This window comes from Ctenocephalides felis, unplaced genomic scaffold, assembly GCF_003426905.1.
Source record: "Ctenocephalides felis isolate EL2017-DRISC unplaced genomic scaffold, ASM342690v1 CF-g0.4_SCAFFOLD_03570, whole genome shotgun sequence".
Lineage (NCBI taxonomy): Eukaryota > Metazoa > Arthropoda > Insecta > Siphonaptera > Pulicidae > Ctenocephalides > Ctenocephalides felis.
Genome location: NW_020539724.1, coordinates 21,651,905 through 21,663,466, shown reverse-complemented (window position 1 = coordinate 21,663,466; position 11,562 = coordinate 21,651,905). Strand labels below are relative to the sequence as shown.

Below are 11,562 nucleotides of genomic sequence, written 5' to 3'. Positions count from 1 at the left end.
TAAAAGAAATAAGCTAAAAATATAAATCTATTCAGATTTAGGTATAATACATATAAGTATTGAATAATTTTGTGATTATATGTATTAAATGAGGATATGTAGGAAATACAGTATAAATGCAATTATTAATCAAAAAAATTCAGCAAATTAATCTGAAATGATACCAGATATGGTAAGAGTTTAATATACATAATATATAGTTAATGATATAGAGATATTAATTAATATAATATTTTGATAATAATTTATAGCTAAACTCAAAAAGTTTAACAAATAATGTCTACTAATTAATATTAATTCATAAACAAGTGCATGCTTGTTTTTTAATAGGTCAACATAAAATCAAACAAATGCTCACACTGTTGTGACATTTACATTTTTTTCTAATATAAAAATATACAAAATTAAATCGGTGCTATGGTCTTACTTGAACATCGCATGTTGGTGTATCGTTTAATTCCATGTAATGATAAGTGAGTAATTCGATTGATAAAACTAAAAAATCGTTCACAAATAATAATAATGTATCTAAAACTTTACCTATAATTATAAAGTAAATAACAAGAAATGTATTTCTGTGCTTTGAATCTTCCGCCATATTTGAATAACAAGCAGAAGTTGGTATTTAAATATTTATGAAGGTCAATTCCTTTTATTCAGTGTAAACATAAGAATTATTTACAAAAACATAATTAGACACAAATATTTTGTATTATGCACGACACATATTGTAAATTAAATAATTAAATAAACATTATAATTTTTTGCATATTTCGCATTGAACGTTGGCTATCCTGTGAACTACAATATGGCCGACATCTAATTTGTACTGTCGTCTAACTCATAATCCAATTTGGAAATAAGTGTAAATTTCGAGCAAAAGTCGTAGTTTAATTTATTATCTAATATTTGTGTGTGTAACGTTAGTTGTCAGTGATTATTATTCTATTGTCGGAGAACATATAGGTAAAAAAATATTTTAATTAGTGATACGGAATCATTTTGTCATTTTGGCATATTGCAATATTGCGTTTTGTGTGCACTTTTAGTGTTTCCTAATATGATTGTGCATAATGCAGGTGCATTGATAATAATTGATTACTAAATTGTTTGTGACGTACATTGATAATTACATAAATCGTTTTTATACGCTATGAGTTTTTTTCACATTTTCTTTGCTCATAACATTTTTTTTCAAAACAAATGATTTCAGCCATCACACTGTTACGAGTATTGACGTACGGGGGTCAAAGGCTAAATTTTCTGGTAAATAGTTTTCGGTTTACCCGTCTGTTTATTTGGAAATTAATATGAAAAACTTGAAATATGCTTTTCAAAGAATTGTAAAAAGTGGGAGCAAAGTCGTGACACTAATTACGTATTTTTTCTCACGGATATGATTTCGAATTTAGCTAAATGCGCTATCACAAGATTACTCATCATTTCAGAATTGCACAATTATCTGGCATGTTTTGTTTTAAATTAAGATTGCAAATGTTTTCAAATTTTAATATTTGATTTTAAAATAAAATTTATTTAAATTGTATTTTTAATTTCTATAATAAAATTATCTGAATAGTATTTCATTTTTTATTCTAGTAACATGATCCGTAGGCCTGTGGTAGGTCCCAGGAGCAAGGAGTGGAAATGTTGCTTCTGTCTCCACGTTCGGACTGCAACAATATGTCTTGGCATTTGGCATTTGGTAAGTAATAACTTATTTCACATACTTTTTGTATTTTTGTGTATTTTTTGAAAAGCCGACACAAGACCAAATCCCACTTATTGGTACATATAACTTCTACTATAATATGTAAATGCATGTTACGAGAATTTGATATTACTTTGAATCATTTTTTTATATTCTTTATATTATTAGTGCATTCATATTGTAATTACGGTTATGATATTTTTGCCTAGATGCTAGAACTCGTTAATAGATTATCAGTTACAGTCACTTATTTCTACATTATTAAATTCTAGATTGTGCTCATAGATAAACAAGCATGATTGTGCTATAATTTATCTATTTATTTATGCGGACAATAGTTGAAAATATTGATGAACAGAAAAATTTTCATCATTTTTTTATATTGTGAATTACAGTTATGTGATATTTTCGTAGTTGCTAGAACTCGTTAGATCATCAGTAAGATCTCAATGAGAAATGATAACACATGCATGAATAATTCAAAATAAATATTTTTATATATAATTAAAAAAAGTGTAAACAATTTAAAAGTATGACAATGGAGCATTCTAATAGTTTGAATCACAATATGAAATTTTTAATCCAAAACATCTTTCATTTTGAAGAAAAATTATTTATATATAACTTATAAGAATTCAGGTAACTTTCTTTTATGTAATGCCAATTATTTGAAATTATCCATATATGTTGATTACTTGGATTAACACAATTGTCTTAAAATAGTTGCTTTTTTGCAATATTTTTAAATTTTCAATATTTTTTTTATGATATGAACTATTTTTATTACTTTATATATATATATATATACAACGTAATACGGTCTTCAAACTGACATGTTCGTTTGGAATAAGCTTTTTTATAATAAAATACATTATTTATTTTAATTTTACAATTTTTTTAAAAAAATTTCATAACTTGACGTCTTATCAATTTTTTATTTCATATTTATTTTTTTGTGCAATTTTGTGTTTTTTGTGTTATTTTTTAAAATTTATTTGTATGCCAAAACGTATGTTTCTCTAAATAAAAACATTTTTCAATAAAACTGTTTTTTAATTACTGGATGGATGCCCAAGAAACAATTTTATCATATATATATATATATATATATATATATATATATATATATATGTATATGTATATTTTACTTCTACTGCTCATCTATATATTTTGATTTCCTCCTTCAATTTTACATTCATCGAATATTTTTACATATTTATATTTATACATTATTTATACATTATTTTTACTATAATCTACTCTACATACTTTTTTATATTTATATTTTTTCATTCAGTTTTATATTCATAGAAGATAAATTTTACATAATTATATTTATATTTTATTTTTCCATGATAAATCTATATCTACTACTACTACTCTTTTATATCCATAGAAGATAAATTTTTACATATTTATATTACATAATTATATTTACATAATTATATTTATACTTTATTTTTCCATGATAAATCTATATCTACTACTACTACTCCTTTTTATATTTTATATTTTTTCATTCAGTTTTATATCCATAGAAGATAAATTTTTACATAATTATATTTATATTTTATTTTTCCATGATAAATCTATATCTACTACTACTAACCTTTTATATCCATAGAAGATAAATTTTTACATATTTATATTACATAATTATATTTACATAATTATATTTATACTTTATTTTTCCATGATAAATTTATATCTACTACTACTACTCCTTTTTATATTTTATATTTTCTCATTCAGTTTTACATCCATAGAAGATAGATTTTTACATATTTATATTTATACTTTATTTTTCCATTATAAATCTATATCTTCTACTACTACTCAATTTGATATTTTATATTTCCTCGTTCAGTTTTACATTCATATTTTATCTGAGATTTTAGCATACTTATTTCCATAATAATCATATTTTTATTTTACACCAATTTATTTAGTAGTTTTAAACTTTTTTGAAGGTTGCTGGATTTTATCTACTTGCCTTCTCATATTGATAAATTATACCAATTGATTGATTATTCATACTGATGATTATTCATACCGATTGATAAAAAAAGATTATCCATGTTTAATTTTTTTCCAGATGCTGCACTTGGTTGCACTATGTGTTCTTGTGATAATTTTGCATTCTCCGAACCTGATAAACCAATTGGAGCACCCAGATCAATCAATGATGGGTGTAGGTGTTGGTTCTATTTCTCGTTATAACGGAGACAATAGCTTGTTAAACAAGGTTGATGATAATGGAACACCTTTGGGAGAAATGGAGCATCCTCCATATGCATATAGAGACCACTCACTTACATATCGTAAGTACCTAGAATAATTTATAAAAAATTATAATTTGTTATATTAGAAAATAGAACAATATATCATATCATTGATCAATTTGTATGTTTTACATCATATATTTTTTTACCACTTCTGTAATATTGAATTATGATGTAATATTTTTTTTATTTCCATTCAATTTATTTAACTTAAGTATGGAAAATGAGCTATATTATTACTAAACTTTTATTTTGAGTAAGATCATGTTTGTTTCAACTACATTTTAGTTCTCATTTCATTTACAATTTAGTTTGTCATTGAAATTACATTTTTACATTATGGTTAGGAAACAAATTACTTTCAAATAATCTTTCAAAGGCATTTCCGATTTGTAGTCTACAGCTATTCTTCTAAACACTATTTGATTCAATATGATTATGATCAATGAATTTTTTTTGATAATATGAAAAGTACTTTTTATTGAAATGGGCAATTTTTTACCATAATCAAAGCATCTGGATAACCCAAACTATTATTTATTCTAAACTAAGTTGATGGCTAATGATATAATAGAATTCTGAAAATTTTGCATATCAATGGATTTGAACAAGTTGAATATGTAAACATATTTATATTTTTATTTACTCTTTTCATTCAATATGTAAATAAGATTTCAATATATTTAGTACATTTCTGAATGGAAACTTGTAGCCTTGAAATTACAAAAGAAAGATATATTCAAAAAATTCTGATCTAAACTAATTTAATATATAAATAATACAACTGAGCGATGGTTATGTGACGGTTTTACGAGAGCAGATTTACCGTACGCCACTATCAATATTACAGTTAACGCCTCTCGTTCTATTTTCCACGCAAAATTTAATATATTTCAAATATTAGAAAACGTGGAGTAGCGAAGGCAATGTATTTATGCATCCTAGACTGGTCTTTTGTCTGAGTATGTCCCTTTTTCCTTGCCTCTGGTACAATATCTGGAGTAATTTTTTGGCTTTTATCTCGTGTATGTGCATGTGTATGTATGTAAATATATATGTATGGATGAATGAATGAATGTGTGGATATAATTTTTGACGACGATTTTGAGAACACGGATCAGCCGACTTGAATGATTCAAAAAAAAAAAAAATTTGATTCTTATTGATAAAGAGACGTCCAAGATAGGTCCAGCCGTTTCAATGATATGGACAAAAGTGCCAAAAATTGAAATTCAGTGTTGGAAAGAATGAAGCATCCGATTTGAATGATTCAAAAAACATTTTACTGGTATTAACAAAATGAAGAACTGATTTGATTTTTGAGGCAGCAGGTCTAGCGATTACGGAGGACTAATAAAAAAAAAGTAAAAAAAAAATGCCATAGCAATCATTAAACATATGCATTTCAAATTATCAGATATTTTATAGAGATTTTAGTAATAAGTATGAATAATTGTTTTTATTTCTATGGATTCTGTACCAATATTTATCAGATATACTGCCATGCGGCGCTTACGCGCTTCGATATTTTGTTTATAAAACAGCTACGCAGCCCGATTGCTTTAAATAAAAGTTCATGATATTCAAAAAATGTCAAAATATAAAAAAATTAACATTATTCAAAAAAGTTAATTTTTTTAGAAAGTTTCAAACTTCTCAAAAATCGATCTTTTCAGTTTACAAATTAAATTAGTTTACTTAAAAATTTTAATTTTCGGTACGGGAAGTCCCAGCAATTTGCCTTAAGGCACGATGCAATGCACCACTAGTTTATATTTATTTTTATAAATGCTCTTATATATTGAACACATAGTTTTGTTTACATATATAGAGTACATATAATTTTTTGTTTTCAAAATATGTTAGTAAAATCGTTCCATCTAAACATATTGAAATTTCATTTCGACTTTGAAATTTGTTTCAGTTGATTTAACATTAGTTGAAACGTCCTGAAGATGTTTCTTTTTGTTAATTTTGGTATCTCGACGATTCAAGCCATTATGAATCGATTGAGGCCGTAATTGGAAAATGTATGTGTTTTCGGTGAAGCCGATTTTCTCATCGTTTTCTCAAAAAACTCAAAACCCATGCGATGAACGTCGATGAGCACTTGTTGGGCAGTTGTTCGATGCGATCGGTCGAGCCGTTTCTTTAGAATCATCAGAAAAGTGCAAAATCAGTGTACTTAGTTTCGTGGGGTAGCTCTTTTAGGACATACATGGTGGTGTGTTTATGCACTATAATTAATATAATTTTATATACATATTATAATTTTATTTAATAAATAACAATTGGAAATCGTATTGATTAGATTTTGCTGGAAAGCAAAATTTTCATTTTCCAAATAAGTCGTTAAAAATTTTACGTAATTAGCTATGTAATTATTATTAATATCATCATATCATTTTATATATCAGTTTAATATCAACTCTTATCGATTGTCGATTAATTAATACTAATAATTAATACTAATAATTACACGCATAGGGAAGTTTGTGAAACTTGCGTTAAGACAAAATGCCACTTACACCTAGTTATTACATATTGGAGTCAATTTGTATATTTACAAAACTCGTTTAAAATATCTACGAGTTTGTAATTAATTTTTATTGTTTGTGACATTGATATGACATTACACAAGTTTTGTTCATAAAAGTTGATACACACTTTTGTATATGATTTCATATACATATATCTGTTGATTATTTATATATCTGCAATGGAAACCACAAGCGGTTTGGAGAAGATAATTAAATTAATCATGAGCAGAATATTAAACATGAAAAATCAATAGGACATCTAAAAATATTTCTTTTAATGCGGTTAGCACAATAATCCAATATGTTGGAAAAATCAATAAAATATTTTGTCATATCAAGTTTGTATTTTGGTAAATAAGATTATCTAAAAGGTTGAATAAACTTTCTTTATACTTTTCTGGTACTTGTAAAAGTATTTGCAACTTCAGGCTTATTTTATTTTCAATTTTTAATAATAATATTCCTATTGATTAAGATAAATGCTTTGTTGATATTTTATATTCAAAATATTTTTTAAATATTTTTATGAAAGTATAAATATACATACATAAAAACAATTGTTTTTGAACATTGTGAGATAATACTTTCTTTTCAAGAAAGTTATTATCATAACATTTCAATTTCCTTGACTTTACTATTTGCTGTCGTCTATCATAACAATAAATTCTGAAGTTATAAATAATTAATGAAGTGTAACAACATATCTTATCAGTATATGAATTAATTACAAATAATTTTTTCATTTATTTTTATTTGCATACAATTTGTTTTTATAATGAATTTGCTATAAACTCAAAGTTTGTAAAATTAATTTGGATGCAAATACTTGTATATAGTATTAACTAAAAATAAGTAAATGCGAGAAAAATCCTACATGGAGTTCTATATATTAATAATATACACATTTACTTATTCAATCAGCATGTTCTATAATCATAACTTACAATTATATACATATCAATAAGATATACATTTATCTTTTCATTCAGTATGTATTATAATCAAATAAATAAAAGCGTACTAGACTAAATATAAGTAGCCATATATATAGAACGCACTCTGATTTTTAATTGAGATTCTTTAATTAACATTCAATCAGTAATCATATATTATATCATACAATATACTAAAATTGTATAAATTAAATATAATAAAGTAAATTGTATTAACTAAATATAATAAAGAAATTGTATTAAACTGAAATAAATATTATTTTTATATAAAACCTATGTTATAAAAATATAACTATGGAATTACTTGGAATGGTTTGATGATTTATATTATTCATGCCATAACTTTATACAGCTTTTGCTCAATTTAACTTAATCATTAATATTTGATATTATTCCATTTGTAAAAATTAAGAAATATGTAATTCAGAAACAAGTTGTTGGTTCTTTTTTTGACCTCGGATTATGTTTCTATATAAAATTTGTATATATTTTTTTTGACTTGGCAAGAAATGATTTGGTTCATCATTCCAATCATTCCAAAACCATTCCAAACTTCCAGAATCATTCCAAACTAATAAATAATCTAATATCAAATATCTCAGAGAATAAAATGCATTCTTTGGAATCTGACGAGCATATTGTATTACAATTTCAGAACTACCTATTGCCTAATTAATTTGGATCTGTAATTATAAAATTAAAATGCATATATATGGGCTTAATTTTATAATGGCATAGGTTTTCAAATTATTCCAATAAATGAATTGATTATTATTTTCATACTTCCATTCATTTATCATATATTAGGTGGTAATTATTGAATTAAAGATTTGGTAATAAAAATTTCTTTCATTCCAGATGATGTGGACATGGGTGCTCTGGTTACAATTTGTACACTGGCCATAACATTAATGATGTTATATGGAGCAGTTAAACAAAAGCCTGCACATATTTTGCCATTCTTCTGCTTGCAACTATTTGATTTTGCCATAACTACGTAAGTATTTTCAATAAAATTTTTATCAAATGAAACTTTATTTGAACTTTAAACCACAATAATAAAAATAGTCTAATTTAATCGCGCAAGTTTCTTTGATATTCAAGCATTTTGGGTAACATTCTTAATTAAAACTGAATAAATGGTTTTAGTTTAGTCAAGTTTTATCAGTAGCAATCTAAATAACTCAGTAAGAGTCTAAATAAATAACTAATTAAAAATATTTATAATTTAATATTCCCAAGCAATTGATATTCTATTTTTACAAATAGTTGTACATATGTTGCAGCAAATATTTTTTCAAGAAAAGTAAAATTACAAATAGAAATAAAATATAATTTTCATTCCACATTCGCAAACAACTAATACACATTTGCAATAAATTAATAATTATGTTTGTTGTCTTTGTGAGTTGCATGTTGATTTTAAAAATACTTGTACTGCAATGGATTTTGATGATGATTTTTAATTTCCTAAATACACATCAAACTTTAATTATTACAATTGTATGAGAGCTAGATAATAATAAGTTTTAACATTATCATTTTATTACAGACTTACTGCAACAGGATATTTGTGTTATTTGCGCAGTGTTCATAGATTGGTATCAGAAAGTCGTCATTTACCAATGAGAGAAGAACTTTTGAAACTAAGCCCACAAACACTCAGTTTATTGGTTCTAGTTGGATTTATTTGCGTTATGCTATTCAAGGTGATTAATTTATAATAATAATAATAATAATAATAATGGGTAGTACTGCCCTAAGGCAGGTCTGTAAGATGAGTTAAACTCCAACTCAATTCAGGGAAGAAGGGAAGAAGAGTTTTTCTCATTTCCATTTCACACCGCACTGCCGGCTAATTTTTAATTGAAAACATATTTTGGTCTATATTTTTAAGTGAAAATAGACATTGCGCTGCCTGATGGATTAATTGATATTTAAAATTAAATTAAATATATACAATTACAAATTAAGACAATATAGAATTAGCTATATATTTAAATCAATCAGACATAAAACAATTTTTATTAAATTGAAATAAATCAGTTGATAAATTGAATATATTACTAAAGTAAAGTAATATATTCAATTTATCAACTGATTTATTTCAATTTAATAAAAATTGTTTTATGTCTGATTGATTTAAATATATAGCTAATTCTATATTGTCTTAATTTGTAATTGTATATATTTAATTTAATTTTAAATATCAATTAATTAAAGGTAAAATTAGTAATTTTAGTTAAAATAGTTATGCATTTATAATTGTGAAGTACTAGAACTCATAAAATATTAGATATTTATGGTAATTAAAATACCTTAATCAGCTCAGGTAAAAAGTTACATGATTTCATGAAATTCTTTCGTTATGAAATTTTTAAAGCCTATAATTATATAATAAAATCTCATCTGCTAATAGATAATTCTACCAGCCAGTCTATTTATCAGACAGTCTATTTATATATTCCAAGAGTAACTATTACAAAGACAATAATTTTTAACAATTTTTGTTGTTGTTGTACTGAACTTTGGTGTATTGGTGAGCCTATTTTTTTCAATTATTGAATTTATTTCTAAATTTTTCTGTTTTGTTTTATTTTTTAGGCTTACTGCATTGGCGTAGTCTGGAGATGTTACAAATATTTAACAATGCGTCAACATGCTCTCAAGACTCTATTGCCCTACGTCATTCCTGATCCTACAACTACTTCCAATCTTGATGCTACTTTGAACCCCAATGACATCAATGCCACTCGTACAGCTATGATGATGAATTGTGAACCAGCTTACAGCTCCCTTTTGCCTGATTATGAAGAGGCTGTCAAACAGTCTCAGGATATTCCACCAAGTTATCAAGCTGCTGTTGCTAGTGCTGGGCTAATTGAAAAAGAGGTATAATATTCTTTTTTTGTGATATAATCTGATGTTCCTGAAATTACATAATTCTTTTTTATTTGCTCATTACTTTCTAAATGTAGACAATGATTAGTCTCATGAAATCACTAAATCTATATACATGATGACTATTCACAAATATATAAATTATAAACATATTTTATGCTACAAATTTATTTTGGACAAGATACAAAAGATAATTGTGTCAAATTGAACCATTTTGGAAAATTTGTATTTTAAGTTGTTTAATCAAAATATTTTCTTTACCATAGGCTGCTGCTTCTTCTGCTGATGCAACTGAGGAAACGAATAAGCCAGAGACTGAGGTAATTAAACAAAAAAAAGCTATCATTTTAATTTAATAGATATTACAAATACCATTATTCAACAGCCCGCCAAGACACCTGAACCGGAAACTACCACAAAAAGTGAACCCATAATGTGTAAAGTAAAAAATTAATTTTAAATCAACTGAAATAAATTGCATAACCGAATTGAAATTTTCATCTGCATATGCATAGATGGCAATTAGCTGACAGACATATTTTGAAAAATAACTACATATATGTATTAAACAATATATAAGGGCATATATAATATATATATATATATATATAATATATATAATATATATATATATAGATCTGAATTAGTTTTAGTTGGAGATATATATGATGTTTTATTAAATTAAATTGTATCTATATGAATTAATGGAGGTGTGCGATATTTTTTTAAATTATTAACTACTATTTGAAATAGTCACAAATTACCATAAATAGTTTGAAGAAGGAAATATCACTTCTAAAGTAGATACTTCTGCAGATGATGCTAAAATTAAAAGTGAAATAATTTTAGATATATTTCTGATTTAATTGGAAAATGGAATATTTAGATATTGTTGATAAAATATGCATAGTATTAAGTGTTAGTATATCACAGTTCTTTATATATTTGTCAATTTTGGATTTTTTTTTTTTTGACTTTGATCTTTATAAAATAACAATTTTGCCAATAGTTATTGCCTGGCCGAAATAAACTTTTTTATTTGATCTTTATTAGTCTAATAAATAGATTTCAAAGATATTTCAATACATCATTCCAACAATTCTAAAATTATGATAGATGTTTTTAGGAATAATATAAAATTTAAATTTTTTTTTAGAAATTTACTGAAACAGAAT

The 11,562-nt window shown here is 25.0% G+C and overlaps 1 protein-coding gene across 1 annotated transcript; it reads left to right on the top strand.

Annotated features, from left to right (window-relative positions):
- Positions 1 to 833: 833 nt before the first annotated feature.
- On the top strand, positions 834 to 10,841 carry LOC113383585 (lysosomal-associated transmembrane protein 4B-like). Its single transcript, XM_026621839.1, has 8 exons — positions 834 to 966; positions 1,600 to 1,705; positions 3,807 to 4,032; positions 8,345 to 8,483; positions 9,039 to 9,195; positions 10,091 to 10,378; positions 10,654 to 10,707; positions 10,773 to 10,841. Exons 2-8 carry the CDS (start codon positions 1,604 to 1,606, stop codon positions 10,839 to 10,841), a joined length of 1,035 nt encoding a protein of 344 aa, XP_026477624.1. The 5' UTR covers positions 834 to 966; positions 1,600 to 1,603.
- The last annotated feature ends 721 nt before the right edge of the window (positions 10,842 to 11,562 follow it).